Source organism: Mirounga leonina, unplaced genomic scaffold (assembly GCF_011800145.1).
Source record: "Mirounga leonina isolate KUSES-001 unplaced genomic scaffold, KU_Mleo_1.0 Mir_125, whole genome shotgun sequence".
In the NCBI taxonomy this organism is placed as follows: Eukaryota; Metazoa; Chordata; class Mammalia; order Carnivora; family Phocidae; genus Mirounga; species Mirounga leonina.
Genome location: NW_023270305.1, coordinates 70,795,845 through 70,811,422, shown reverse-complemented (window position 1 = coordinate 70,811,422; position 15,578 = coordinate 70,795,845). Strand labels below are relative to the sequence as shown.

At 38.9% G+C, this 15,578-nt stretch overlaps 1 protein-coding gene across 9 annotated transcripts in view; it reads left to right on the top strand.

The window, feature by feature from the left end:
- The window catches only part of REV1 (REV1 DNA directed polymerase), a 100,586-nt gene that overhangs the window by 70,696 nt on the left and 14,312 nt on the right, over window positions 1-15,578 (top strand). For 5 of the 9 annotated variants that reach the window (XM_035001767.1, XM_035001770.1, XM_035001769.1 and 2 more), the window contains 4 exons: window positions 2,916-3,024; window positions 7,592-7,720; window positions 10,032-10,186; window positions 12,579-12,698. In XM_035001767.1, coding sequence (XP_034857658.1) covers window positions 2,916-3,024; window positions 7,592-7,720; window positions 10,032-10,186; window positions 12,579-12,698 — 513 coding nt within the window. Of the gene's footprint in view, window positions 1-39; window positions 1,067-2,915; window positions 3,025-7,002; window positions 7,088-7,591; window positions 7,721-10,031; window positions 10,187-12,578; window positions 12,699-15,578 lie in introns of those variants that run through there. The other 4 variants (XM_035001773.1, XM_035001774.1, XM_035001768.1 and 1 more) reach the window with 4 other exon arrangements.

The window sequence follows — 15,578 nt, the reverse complement described above, 5'->3', positions numbered from 1 at the left end:
TGGATTTTCATAACATTGTAATGACCTTTTATAATTCACATCCCCTCCACCTCTAAATGTGGGTGGTAAGTTAGAAGGTAAATATTAGGAGAAATATTGAAAATTCACTTGCCATTGAAAACTGTCAAAAATAGATGTTTCTGTCACTAGAAAAGGTGAATATGATACTTTGCATTTTATATTCTTTCTTTAACTTTATATCATTCACTTATTTCCTAAGCCTTTGACCCATTAGGAGCTTACCTAAAATATTTATAACATAAAATGAACAGATTGTCCTTTATTATAAAGTTTGGTTGCAGCTAACCTTGTACTTAGAACTTGTTTTTTCAATGCCTTTGTTCTTCTTTCCTTGTTATTCCCTGATCTTTCTTTCTCTGGGTCCTTATCACATGACACCAAATTTTAAAATATCGAAGATCAATTTAGGAATTAGAACCTCTGGCTTCTACACGCTAGCTTTAAAAAAAAATCAGTTCTGATGTTTCGGCTTGTATGTCCCAGCAAAATATTAGAACAGATAGCATCTTCAGCCCTTTATAGGTAGAAACTTTAGCTTCTTATTCGTCATATTCAAGAACTCTTTGTCTAAACGGACCAGTGTAACCAGGGGCTCTCCATCCACGACTTCCTTTGGAAGCTGCTTCCTGAGCCATACTCAGCAGTGACGCTTCTCATTGATGGTCTCATTATTTGGAATCCATTTGTACTCAAGATTTTGTGGTTGGGGGCCTTTACCTCTTCCTGGATTCCAGGATGCAGATGTTTTCTTATCCCTTCGATAGCTTCAGTGTTCGTTCTAAAGAACAACAGTTTTTAAAATCGTGTTAGTTATAGATTTATTCTCAGCGATTTCTTTTTCACAGACTTGGGTCCTGGCTTCTGATTTCTCCAACCGTTCCTCCACATTCTTCATGTGCCCGTCTAGTTTGTCAAGTTTTGATGAGCAGTTCTCTACTTTGCCCTCCAGTGAGGACAGTGTGTCCCTGAATTTCCCTGAGTCTCCCTTGAAGCAACTCACTGCGCTCGTGGAGGGATCCACGCACTCTGCCGCCCTGTGGAAAAGGTCAGCCGGCCCAGTGAAGAGAAACATGAGGTGGTGCCTTTCAGGCAGGGCATTGGGAGCCCAGGGTCCACAGACACCTGTTCTCACCTCAAGCATGGTTTTTCTGTAATTTTCAAGACAAGTATCGTAGATTATTTGACTAGACCTTCAAATAGAAGTCCCCTAGCTCCCCAGCTTTTAAGGCATAAGGTCATGATTATACCTGTGCAAGGCAGATGGTTGTGGCTCTTCAAGCTTCAACTCTCTTTGTTGTTTGGTTAGTAGCACCCTCTCTTGAACTGTGATACTGACAATCCTGAAATTCTTGCAGATTTTCAGCTTAGAATAATGGACTCTGAAAGCAGATATTTAGCCTTCTGAGATGCTTCAGAAAACCAGGGAAGTCTGCTTTGCCTTCTGTTTTTAATTTGTCATGGTATAGCACATGTTTATCATAATAGATCAGAAATCATGGCTCAAATTATATACTCTGCTGTTTTAATTTTTTGAGGCAAGTGGGATTTGAGCCCATTAAGATACCAGTCCTTACAGTTTGATTTGCATTTATGGTTTGTGTATATGGGTGCTGGAATCCAAAAATGCTTGTATGGGTTGCATAGTTGAGTAAAAGATGTTGACAATTTCTGGAGTCAAACCAGGAAGAGTTGTTTTAGCCCACAAAGCTAGACACTTTGCCATGTGTTTCTGGTGCTGCTTTAACTTGGCTGATTTCTCATGGAACATTATATTTGTGAAATAAGCAGAACAGAAATACTCGGTTTGCTAGTTACATATTGTTATAATGTACTCAAAATAGGTTTGTCTAGAATTAATTGAAATGGTGTATCTTGGCTTGTTTTACTAACTAATGGCATTTTTGTTCATTGTATTAGAACTGTGGCTGAGATTGTGTTTTAAGAATATATGTTTTAAAATTATATTCTTGGAACGTAGTAATGTCCCAAGACCAAGAACTGAAGTTGTGTTTTAATCTTTCTCAATTCCTAGTGAAGCTAAAGGTGGTAAAGGAAGTAAAGTGGCATATAGTCAGTGCTCTTGAGGTATGTGCTTTTATAATCTAGTGTGAAGCTGTAAATTTGGCTTGGATGTTAAGAAATACTAGTGAGTAGTACTGTTCAGGCTAGCGTTTTCTGTAAAGCAGTTGGTATTCTGATCACACTTGAATGTTTTTAATTCAACATGCGTTGTTAAACCATTAAAGTAGACTTTACTGGAAGGGGTCAGTGTTGTGAAGCTCTTTTACCTGATGTGTGTTCAAAAGAAAAATCTTAAATTTAGGATGAAACCTCTTTATGGTATGAGATCTACTGAATTGTTTGACTGAATGACTTGTAGGAAATTGGTGTTTTGTTGAGCATGGTGTTAAGTAGGTTTCAGTTTTGCAGGTAGTTTATTTAGGAAACAGCAAAGAATATTCAGAGAAATGTATATTTTCCATTAACTGTTTCCCATTACAGGGAGCTGTATAATCCTTTCAAGAATATAGGAGGGGATTGATCGCCTTGATAACTTTTCGTCCTTTTTCATCTCAAGAAACTGTTTAAGGGATAGTTTATATATATCTTTTGATATATTTTGTAAAAAAAATAAAAACACAAGCCTTTACTAAAACGGAACACTTTGAATTTATCATGTTTTTGACTGACCGCTGGTGAAGTATATAATGGAAGCAAACCATTTTAGAGCTATAGGTTTTCTTTTATTAAGAAGACCAGTACCAATGGATATAACTATATTTGGAATTTATTAAACATTTGTATATGAAAGGAATGGAAAATATATTTCTTGAATGAAAGTTAAAGAAAATAAGTTTTTAATGTATAATCATTAAATTTTATTATTTTTAAAGCAGAGATACCAGATTCATCATTGTGGGAGAACCAAGATTCTGCACAAGCAAATGGGATTGATTCTGTTTTGTCAAAGGCTGAAATTGCCTCTTGTAGTTACGAAGCCAGGTATGTGGAAATTAAGTGTGTTGTAATCCTTATAAATAGTTAATTTACTTAGTCATTTTTACAGACGCTTTTGAAGTGGATTCAGATGTGCCAGTCAGGCCTGTGTTACACACATGTTATGGGAAGAAATATTTCAGGGCTTCATCCCTTCAGTTCTTTTTTCCTTTCACAAATACTAGAGAACTTTAAATAAATACCTTAGTTTCCTGATGAAATCAGTAGGTCCAACAGTGGAAACCAAAAGAAACTGGACGTCATTTTTTTTTTTTTTTTTTAAGATTTTATTTGAGAGAGAGAACACGTGCGTGCACGCACACAAACAGCGGGGAGGGGCAGAGGCAGAGGGAGAAGCAGACTCCCCGCTGAGCAGGGAGCCCGATTTGGGGCTTGATTCCAGAACTCCAGGATCATGACCTGAGCCGAAGGCAGATGCTTAATTGACTGAGTCACCCAGACGCCCCATGGACATTGTCATTTTTAAACCATTGTCTTTTGAAGCATGGAATTAAAGAATTAGTTTTTTTTTTTTTTAATTTTTTAAAGATTGTGTTTATTCATTTGAGAGAGTGCGTGTGAGGAGAGAGGCAGGGCGGGAGGGAGGGAAAGGGAAAGAATCCCAAGAAGACTCCATGCTGAGTGTGGAGCCCAACATGGGGCTCGATCCCACGACCCTGAGATCATGACGTGAGCTGAAACCAAGAGTCGGATGCTCGCTGAGTGAGCAACCCAGGCGCCCCAAAGAATTAGATATTTTTTAATGGGAGAGGGCCTTAATGTTCTTCTGATCTAATCATTCTTTTTTATAGCTAAGAAAAATCCCTTGTAATTTAAAACTCCTAACACTTAGTATTTTCTTCAAAATAATGTTAAAACTTGATCGCCTATTAAATTACAAGTAAATAATTCCATATTGATATACCCAATAATCTCCATACTTAAAATTGTAGAGTGTTGTCAATTCATTAGTACCAACTTTGTCTGTAGATCTTTATCTTACTGTAAGCTTAACTTTCAGTACAAGAGGAAACAGACATATGTATGTGTTCCTCATAATTTAAAAAAAATCATTTAAAAATAATCAATTGTAATAGTTGTAAAACTAGAGGGAGTAGTAATGAATTGATTAAGAGAACAATCTTTATTGTTTTCTTTCCTGATAGCTGAACAGATGTTTTTACCTTTATAACACAGCAAGCATTTACACATTGTTGGCAAGTGTTAAAGTATTTAATAGTAGAGTCCTCTACCAGTTATATTTTCAGTCTTTTTATTTATGGCTTTGTCATTCATACTTTTCTTTTTTATTGAGATATAATTGACATACAACATTCTCTTAGTTTCAGGTGTACAGCATAATGATTTGATAATATGTAACATTTTTCAGTCCTGATTAAAAGTTGGGATTGTTCGGGCACCTGGGTGGCTCAGTCGTTAAGCGTCTGCCTTTGGCTCAGGTCATGATCCCAGAGTCCTGGGATCGAGCCCCGCATCGGGCTCCCTGCTCAGTGGGAAGCCTGCTTCTCCCTCTCCCACTCCCCGGGCTTGTGTTCCCTCTCTCTCTGTGTCTCTCTCTGTCGAATAAATAAAATCTTTAAAAAAAAAAAAAAAGTTGGGATTGTTCAAGTCTAATAGGAACAAAAAATATTTCAACGTCATCTAACTGAAATAGTTTAAAATCTTGCCAATTATTTTATTAAAAAGATATTTAAGAAAACTTTATAATCAAACATTCATAATTATAAAATATGTAAATTACTTTCAATTTATGACATGTGAAACTTTTACTCCTCAGACTAACTTTGCCTTCCTTATTGACAAAATTACATTTTAACCTTTTTCATTGTTGATAATGTAGCCCAAGAGTTGAAAACTTTAATAAAAATGATAAGTCAAATACCAGATGCATTCTGGATTATTGTATTTTTATTAGCCCTGGCAGTTTAGAGCTGATTTTGTGTTGTGCTCAGTAAGGCTAAGTTACGGTGTGACGACGTGTGCGTCTGGTGGCTGGACAGTTGTGTTCATATCTGGAGGGCGTGTTGAAGCTCAGGAATGCTCTGTCAGTGTTTTGAGTTCTGCTCAGCTGGTGGTGAAGTGAAAGCCCCACCCTCTGTGTACTGCCTGAAGGGTGTCCCTTCTCATTTGGCACCCCCAAGCTGAGTGCTGGCCGGTGGGGAGACGGGGGGATAGCAAGTCTACCTCAAGGGTAAAAGTATTTTCCTGTTCCTGAGGGCTTTGGACTCAAGTAGCCACAGCTTGTCTAGGCTCTAGGCTTCTTTTGGTGTTTGGATGTTGCAGTCATATTGCATCAGAGATAGTGATTGTCAAGCTGAATGTATTACAAAATAATTGTGATGATATATGGGCTAAATACTGTACAGCAAGCCACCTAGGTGTGATTGTTTTAAGGAGATACATAAAGTGATGACAGTGAATTTGAGTGAAAGTTGGAAAAAAAGCCCACACAACCCACAGCAGTGGAGTTTGTTTCTTAATTGTGATTTTCATTTTGTAGAAAGCTGTTGATAATGAAAGTCTCTAGAAAACAGTTCTTGGATAACCTTTTCTTGTGGCTGTCCCATAATTACATTTTCCTTAGGTGAAAAGATTTTTTTAAAATATGTATATTCACAGTTGTATCAGAGAAATGTTTCTGGGGTTGGAATGGGGACCTGATTGTGGGGATGATCATCCCAGTTTTATGCAATGGTGAGTTTCCAATAGACACAGACTAATAGTGGGTCTGCAAAGGATGGTGTTTGCACATGAGATGGTAGAAATCATGGAAAGGTAGGATGTATATACAAAGGCTAGAATATGCATTACTGTTAGTCAGTTTACTCATCAGAAAGAGCAAGCTTTATACATAATAAGTGAGAAGGTAAATACCGGATGAATAGGTGATGATATACAAATATCCTCGAATCATATTTTTTAAGATCAAATCATTTTTAAATGATTTTGTAAGGACGCTTTACTGTTCTTAGTTGATATGGATACATATTAACATATTGCATGGACAGTAACCTACATGTGCAGTGTAAGCCTGCAAATAATCTCTTTCTGCAACACACACTGATGAAGTATTGGTAGTTTATCCTGCATGGGACCTAGTTGACAGGAATAAGATAAGTCACCGTAGCATTATTGAAAATGTCTTAAATTGTATGTAATTCTCTATAGACTTCAAAACTATTCTATATGTACTTCACTGCCTTACAAAATAAGGTCCATTGACTATAATCTATTCTTTGCTGGGTGAGTGCAGGGTCGTCCTTGTGAACATCATGGGGTCTGTTTTATTCACCATCTTTTGCCTACCACCTTGCCAAATGCCGGAGACATAAATTTTTGTTGAATGAATGAAAGAATTTTCTTCACCATGCTGTTTGTCAGTTGTCACTTCTTTCACTGTCACTTTTCCTTCCTATTAGATATTTCTCGTCTACTGGGAGCTTTGCAATCATAATTTATTACTGTTTTGGTGTCCATAAGAAATGCATATGATTTTGCCTTTACTTCTGAGTAACTTAGAGGATTCTTTTCCTTCTTGGCTCTCAGTGGTGGTCTGAGATGGGGAGGGTGCCAGAGACTTCCGAGTAATTGAAGCCTAGTATTTATATATTGTTTCTCCAAACAGGGTATATACCACCATACTAAGTAAGCACTTAGTAAATATTATTGAATGAACGTATAAAATAACTGTTTGATGTATTTACATAGGCATATGTAATCTGGTGAAACAGTGCTTATTATTTCGCTTGTGTTTTTACTTTAAAGTATTTTTTCCTTGATTCATTGCAGAGTGGTCAAATGGAATTTTACTAATTATGTATAATTCCATGAGTATAGTTTTTTGCTGAATGCTCCAAATATCAAAGGTAATGTGGGGCATTGAGACACGCAAAAGATTTAAAATATACCATTTTCAATTAGGTCCCTCAAAGTTCTGGAACCCTGGCTCCTGCCCAGAGTGATGTCCTACCATATACAATGCTGTTGGCATCTCAACCACTGTGGAGCCACGTCAGGAGCATGGAATTGGTCAATTGGGAATTGGGTGGTAATAGGATGAGTACATTTTGTCTGTTTGTTACATAGCACTGTTTTGTGTAGTTCTTTCGTTTATATTCTTTGTCTTTGGGGGATACACCCTGGCCAAACCGTGCCATGTGTTAGGGGAAGAAAACCTCTTTTGACAGCATATTCCTGCTCTGTGGTGGTTGTGATATCACCAGCATATGGCATGCTGGCATCTCTGAAAAGGGGCCAGAGGTCTGAGTCTTAGGAGAAATGTTCAGATACAGACAAGAGCCAAACCTGGTCTTTCAGTAACATTTTGGCACATCTACACATGTCATTTACACTCATCAGACCATTGTGCAATTTTCCTTTGGGGGGGAATCAAACTTGAAAATTTTCTTAATGCTTCTTGTTTATCCCTAATGAGAATTAAGTGAAAATTATATATTAGTGGCATGGGGAGACACTGTCAACATTTGATATTTGAGTGAGCATTTGAAAGTTATTCCTAGTGTAACCTCCATTGTGTTTTATTCTTTTCTAGACAAGTTGGCATCAGGAATGGAATGTTTTTTGGGCAAGCTAAACAACTTTGTCCCAACCTTCAAGCTGTTCCATATGATTTTCATGCATATAAGGAAGTTGCGCGAATAATGTATGAAACACTGGCAAGGTACAGCCAACATGCGGTCACTTCCATGTCTCTTCCTTTACTTCTTCTCTCTAACAGTGAGAGAGTCTGGTGTTCTGTAGGGGTGTCAGGGCCACTTTTGCTGGACACTTCTCTCTGTCAGGAACCCTTTCCTCAGCCAGTCCCAGTAATCAGCTCAGTCTTAAGGGACATATTGACACTGCTCACTGTTCGCTGCTTCCTGACGTCAGTGGAAACTGAGTCTCTGTCTGTATAGGTTCAACTCCGTGGCTCTCGTTTTCTTCCTCTGGAACCCAACAGACGGAGAATTGGCATTTTTTAACCTGGTTATTCTTTTACTACGTTTGAATTATAGTTTTGTTTATAATTAGAACTGATGGGTCAACGAGTAGAGACTCGAAAACCATTTATCTTCTAAAATCATTAGGTATGCCAAAAGTTAGTTTTTATAAAAGTTAGTTTTTAGTAGTAGTTTCAGGGTGGTTGATTAGTTGGATTGAGAAAAGGAGATTAACTTTTATTTACAGTATGGGTATATTTAATATTCAAAGCTCAAAATTTAAAGTCTATGGCAGGCTATGTATGCTTTAAAGTAGGAGTCAGCATATTTTTTCTATAAAGGGCTAGATAAGGTCTGTGTTCCAGCTATTCGATTCTGCTGTATAAAGTGAAAGCCACAGACAGATATATTAGTGAATGGGTGTGGTTGTGTTCCATTAAATATTTATTTACCAAAACAGGCATCTGGACAGTAGGCCAAGGTTTGTCGACATCTGGAGTGTATTAATGTTCTAAGAGATACATTTTGCACCTCTGTCTTCACCTCTTCCTCTCCCTTTTTATGCATTATTTTGAATATTTATTGAGGATCTATTAAGTACAAATAGCTGTTGATGCAGCTGGTCCTGCGGAGAGAAACGAGATCCCATCTCTACTTGAGCAGGAAAGAGAAAATAAAAGGAACAGATGAAGTTATCTGGCATTAGTATGTAGGTCTGAGTGCTGAATGATAAGCCATTTATAATCACAGCTGTCCTTAAGATCCCACCTATGGGAATGTTGGTGTTACCAAGTGGAAAATACGCTTTTTAAATCCTGTTCCAGAGTTGGGGTCAATAGAAACATCCAAATGAGTGCTGGGAGTGGATGACTGAGCTGGGTAGTGGTACTATCGTGTTTCTGCTTCCAAGTATCGAGGCATTCAGGCAGCTACCAGCCTGAATCTCACATCGGGAGGATTGGAGAGGGACCCATGACACATACTAGTCCTGAGATCCTTTTAGTCTGTGGAGACACTGTCGGTGGCATGTGGCTGTGCTTGGGGGGAAAAAAGCACACAGTGTTCTCCTACCACCCTTTGGAAATCCTGCCTCGGCTTCATGTTCTCCATCCCTCGGGGCACCTTTCACTGGGAAGTAGAATTCCTCCTGTCAGGTATACCCTTCTGCTCTTACAGATTTCACCCCTTATTTAAAGTGTAAGCAAAACACTCATTTCTTGAATGAATACAGATATTTATTCTTAAGTGAATACAGCCAATTATTCCGATCTGTAACCTGCAGTAAGATGTAGGTGAGATAAGGCATAGTAAACGTTACCATGTAGATTATTGAAGGTACGTTTTTGACCTTGAGGCCTTTCTGGTTGCCCTCCATTTGTGGTCTGCATGTTGAATTAGTTTGGGAGCCACAGGACAACTCTGCTCTTCCTTTTCCTCTTCTCTAGCTGATTAAAACAAGTCCTTTGTGTCGGTAGATCATGACCAAAACCCACAGTATTTCCACATTCAGGGAATATAGTTGGCGTCCTTTCAGACAGGTATTTGGGGGTGACTGGCCTTTATATCCTGTATCCTAGGCCTACTGCAGTAAAAGGTATTTAATCATGGTATTTTTGTTTAGGAGATAATCAGTTACTTATTTGACTGATTTATGTGATTTTTCTATCTGTTTAGGATTCTGGTAAACTGTGTTTGAACAGTTTTTAGATTAAATGTTATGACAGTTCTAATTTGCCCACTACTTTTCAATTATTCAGAGCTTTACAAAGGTATCCTCAGCATAGAGAAACTGGAATGAGAATTTCTGCTGTATTTTGGGTAGTTAATATGGAAAATGAGAAAATACTAATTCATTAGTTCTGCAGTTAAAAGTTAGGTGACTAAAGAATGGCACTTGGGCCACTTTAATTAAAATGCTAATACTTTTTAGCATTTTAAGTGTTATAAGGAAATGTGAAGAGAGATGCCAGAGGAAGACTGGGCTTTGCCACATTTGTGTCTCCTCGAGGGCAAGCTCCCGGGTGATTCATTGCCTTTGCTTTGTGTCGACAGCTACACACATAACATCGAAGCTGTCAGTTGTGATGAAGCACTGGTAGATATCACTGAGATCCTTGCAGAGACCAGACTTACTCCTGATGAATTTGCAAATGCTGTCCGCATGGAAATCAAAGACCAGACGAAATGTGCGGCCTCTGTTGGAATTGGTTAGTATCCAGCCTGTTTTGTACTCTTCGTTTTACTCAAAGCATTGCTTTGTGATCATTGAATATCATTTAATCTTTACGAGTGATTTTTTAGATTTTGTTTTTTTACCGTACTGCATAGGCCTCTGACTTCTAAGACCCTTCTTAGCGTTGCTCACATTTGTGCAATACATGAGATGGAAGTGTTAGAGAGGCAAGTAAATGGTTGATGATGATACTGTCTTTGGGATAAACAAGTTGGAATATTTCTAGTTTTCAAAAACGGGGAGAAGTGAATTCAGTATTTGTAAACATATTCTTTTTAAGTGAGCCAAAGCCACCTTCTAAGCAGGGTGGTTGGGGGGGATTTGGAGTTAAATGTTACTGTGAGTCTTGTTGTAATTCAGTTACTTTGGGAACTTCAGCTTCCTGGAGCGCTCGACCAGTCCTGTCTTCACTCTCAATTCCAGAAGTCACCATTATCAACCAGTGGCCCTCAGTGATTGTGCTCTCTCCCCAGCCCTTGTCTGTTTTATCTTTAATCCTTGTGCTTAGTTTCCTCAGCCGCTCACATCATCTGTCCTTGTTTTGTTGGCTTTTGCAGCTGTGCCCTCTGGAGCCCTCTCTTGGATAGCTCCACTTCCCTGAGTCACCTCTTCCTTTCTGAATGTACTGTACACAATAGCTCTTGCCAGGATACCTCTTTACTTGTGTTCTCTCTGGTACTCTGTACGTCCCAGGCTTGCCAGTTAGATGTAACTTCCTCTTAGCTTGTCGTTGTCATTTCCAACCACTCCTCCTCCATTCTCATTAGAAATCCTCCTTCCTCTGAAGTTCCCTGTCTCATTTGTACCCTTGGGATTTTAATTTACGGAGAGAACTGAGTGATGACACAGAGCAGCCAATGCTGTGGAAAGGTTTTTATTCCTTACACCTGCCAAGAAGAGGAGAGGGCATGCTGTACCATGTAGGGCCACATGGGGAAGCCTCCAGTTTTAGTCAGGAGGCAGAAGCAAGGAGTGAGGGGAAATCCTAGGCCGGAGCCTTTATTGGGGTTTCTGTGGGAAAAGCCGGACAGAGTGGAGTAAACAGCTTTGGATTTGCTCTTTTGGATAATCCTGTGGTGTTAGGGTTATAAGCGGGGAATTGTAGTTGCCTGGTACCCTGCCTGGATGACTTAGGGCAGGAAAATACTGTCGTTGTGTGTGAGCTTGATAAGGAGATGTTTGGGGGTGGCTGGCTTGCATGTGAGAGGTGCGCTCCTAAGGGAGGTAGTTGTTTGCTGTCCTTAGAAACTGGCTAGCCTTGGGAGGACCATCTCCCCGCAGCCAGCAAGAGTTTTAAGATATCAAAACATCATAAGATACAGAAAATAAAAAACATTATTAATACATTCATAGCATTCCTCCAGTTCCTAGCTAGCCTACCTTTCAACTCCCCTGTGTTTGGCCTGCAGATCCTTCTCAGCGTCCTTTTAGGGCTTATTTTCTGTATTCCAGTATCTGGCATGGGTTTAGTTGTTTAAATCATGCTTCTTTTTAATTCAGAGGTGTGACAATATGAGTACATTCTTTTAAGTCCAGTCACGCAATTAAAATGAAAATCCCACATGATACTTCCACTCCTCAGCCCCTTTTGCCTCTCTACAACTCACCCTTTTATCATTGTGGTGTGACTTTGCAGAATTTTTTCTCTTCATGAGTATCTGCACATTTACCCTAGGAAAGCACATAGCTGTTACGTAAGTCTTCCGTAAAACCGTGCCGTGTCCTTTCTGTGTCTTCCCTAAGTTTCGACATCCTCCTCTCAGAGCCCTGATGAGGTCTCTGTCCCCCGTAGCCTTTTCCACTGTCTGCTTGACATCTCCACGTCCACACCCCACCTGGGACCTTGCTGTCACCGTCAGTTTGTGAGACTCTTCTACCCTCCGTTCCCACTGCACATGTTCTGATTGTATAGTGAGACTTTGGGTTCTTCGGGCTCCCTTTTACCCCCTGTCCAGTAGCATGTCTTTGGCTTTATTTCCCTGCTCAGTCTGGACACACTGGTTGGCAGGATGATGGAATTTCTGACCGTTGCCTCCAATGCCTGCATCTCTGAACATAAGGTTAGGGGCTGCTTTCTCCCTTCCTTTACCCCAGGGTAGGGGATGTTGAAATGACACCCGGTTTGGGAACAAAGGGAAACCTCTCTCCAGTATCAATGAAGGTTATAATATGTCCTATTTAACAAAACTCTGCCTCTTTTGTACTGTATTTGAAATGATCAGAATTGCAAATTATTTTCATTGTTTTTGAAAGAAATTTGGTAGGTAACCTGTCTGTAGATGTCTTTGTTAAGAAATTTAAAAATAATTGTGGTGAATATTTTTTTTGAAAACCGTTTTTTTTTTTTTTTTTTTTTAACTTTATAGGTTCTAATATTCTCCTTGCTAGAATGGCAACTAGAAAAGCAAAACCAGATGGCCAGTACCACTTAAAACCAGAAGAAGTTGATGATTTTATCAGAGGTCAGCTAGTTAGTAATCTGCCAGGTAAATACAGATCTTTGCTTTTTAACTTTGGTTTATTGTAAACATCTATTAATGCTTTTCACAGTTTTACAACGTTACTCTCTTTTCCGAAACATGAATTAAATATTTTTATCCATGATTGAGTGCCATGAGAAACAGAATTTGGAATTCCTCAATGATTAATCCCCTCAGTTGACTAATCAGGACCTGAATGTTACCTTTTACTTCTGTTTCTCACATATTTTACTTTAAATATTTCTCAAGTGGCAAGATCAGGGAATTCCTAGAAATCATTTTAAAGAAAATATGATGAAATTGACTTTTGGTCCTTTAAATAAATCATAATTGAAATTGTCCATTTCTAGGCCAAATATAAAGTTCTGAGAATCGATTCCTCTGTTTACAAAATTACACTGATGGACTCATGACAGGTTTCTGAGTTCAGTAAGCAAATAGCCTTAAAAGTAGAAGATGTATGAATCCTATTAGGAAGAATAAAACCTAAAGACAAAGTATTATGTTTTGTTAACTCAGAGGTAGAAGTAAAATGTCCATCTCCACCTTTCTCCGCTAAGGGCCAGGATCTTTAGTTATTTTATATTGTTGTGTAGTTACTGTGTGGCTAACCTAGCTTGTAAAAATCTTTCCATAGAGAAATCATCAAATATAATTAATTATAACTGAAAAACAGTTGCCCTTTGGGGACCTTGAGGAGATGTAATTTTTTTGTGTAGGACAATTCATTTCACAATTAATAATTACAGGACAGTTCCTTTCACAGTTATTAAATATTTAGATTTGCTTGCTGTAGTAGATACCTCTTTCTAAGAAGTGTCTCTAAACCATGCAGTAATCCTTGATACCGTTTCAGATAATCCTCCTGTTTGTTAAAAAACACACTATTAGTTTCACAAAGCTCCTGTGTATTTGTGGTGGGGAAATTCAAGACCGTACATTTTCAATGAAAGGTTTTTTTTAATTCATTTGCTTGTGAAAAGTGGATTTAGTGATCATTTTTAGATGCATATTCTTAAACCTAAAATAGTATATCTGAAACTTAGAAATTTCTGTTACAGGCTATCAAATATTAAATGACCAAAATGCCATTTTATGGTAGGTTAGTTGTAAAGCTTCCTGACCCCCTAATAAATAACTTAAAAGAATGTATTAGTGTTAGTTAGAAATGTGAAATAGGACATTTTGATGGTCAGTTTGAGATTAAATTGGAGGAATAATTAACCTTCTAAAATCAAGCTTAGCAAATTACTTTATTAGACAGTACAATTTAAAGTTTTAAAGTTTTAATAACATCTTATTGCAGGCTTCTATAAGAAGGAACTGGTACAGTGTATTTAAAGCTGCACGTGAACTACGCATCCAAACTTCCTATACTAGCCATCTCTATTAGCTTGCTCAGGCTGCCTTCAATTTCCTAAGCGATATCCAAAATATAGTGGGAGGGCAGCAAGATTGGCTCCCTCTGGCAAGCCACCCTCCCATGTGGCCTCCTCTCTTCTTCAAAACCAGGTTGTATCCACCCAGAATTCTTCGTGTGATTTCCATATGTCTGTTGACTTTTATCAAATTCCCAAATTCTTAATCAGATAGATTGAGAACCTTTCACAAAGGCATGCAGAATGTCACCTTCTGCTGTTGTTAGGCCTGTATGGAAGGTGGCATTGTAATCAATCTACAGAACGCAGGCTGTTCTTCTAAAAAAAGATTTCACATGCATTTGGGACCCATCCCTGGTAGAGGGCCCGCTTAGTAAAAGTTGAGAATTGTTACAATAAAGAAACCTATTTATCTTTGTTAAAAAATAGTAATTTCCCGGGCGCCTGGGTGGCTCAGTCCGTGAAGCGTCTGCCTTCGGCTCAGGTCATGATCCCGGGGTCCTGGGATCGAGCCCCGCATCGGGCTCCCTGCTCGGCGGGAAGCCTGCTTCTCCCTCTCCCACTCCCCCTGCTTGTGTTCCTGCTCTCACTGTGTCTCTCTCTGTCAGGTAAATAAATAAAATCTTTAAAAAAAAAAAAATAGTAATTTCCCACAGATATTTGAAGATCAATATATAGTGCCTATTAACATCTTGTGGGACATGCTTTGGGGAAGTTTGCTCTCTAACCAAGAAGCCAGAAGAAACTCAGGGTAAATACACCTCACCTGTTGTCCTCTACAAGCCCTTTGGCCCCCTGTGCCCGTAAGTGTGTACAACTTGGCACACAGTGTGTCCAGCACAGGATACACAATTATCGGAGCTACACGAGCAGGAGAAAACACATTACTAAGCAAGTTTATGTTTTAGGGGATTCTACAGAATAATGATTATATGTTATGCTAACAAATAAATTACCTAATGGGATCTGTTTATTTAATGATAGAAAGGATCATCCCCACCGACTATTTAAATACAATAACCTGTTTCTGTGAATTCTTTTGGAGCTCTGCCAGGCCATTCACCTCATGCATGTGCCCCTACCCTGGGGGCCTTCTGCACCTGGTACAGCCCGCGCTGGGTTTGGGCCCCCGGCCATTCTTAGAGAAACACCACCACTGTAGGTGGACATAAAGATCTGCACTGTTCCCATATGGGAACCAGTAGCTAAGTGAAGCCAGTAAAATTTCAAGTTAAATTAATTACAGTCAAATAAAATTAAAATTCAGTTCCTCATTTACACTAGCCACATTCTGGTGCTCAACAGCATCATGTGGCAAGTGCCCATTGGATTGGACAGCACAGATAGAGAACGTTTTCATCCTCACAGAAAGTTCTACTGGACGGTGCTAATTTAGATGGTGAAAACCTTACTCTTTAAAACTTTATTCTTCCATCTCTCTGCTGTACTGTCAAGTCTGGATGCCAGGGGAGGAGACATTACTGGCTGTTTTTGAGAGTAATAGTTC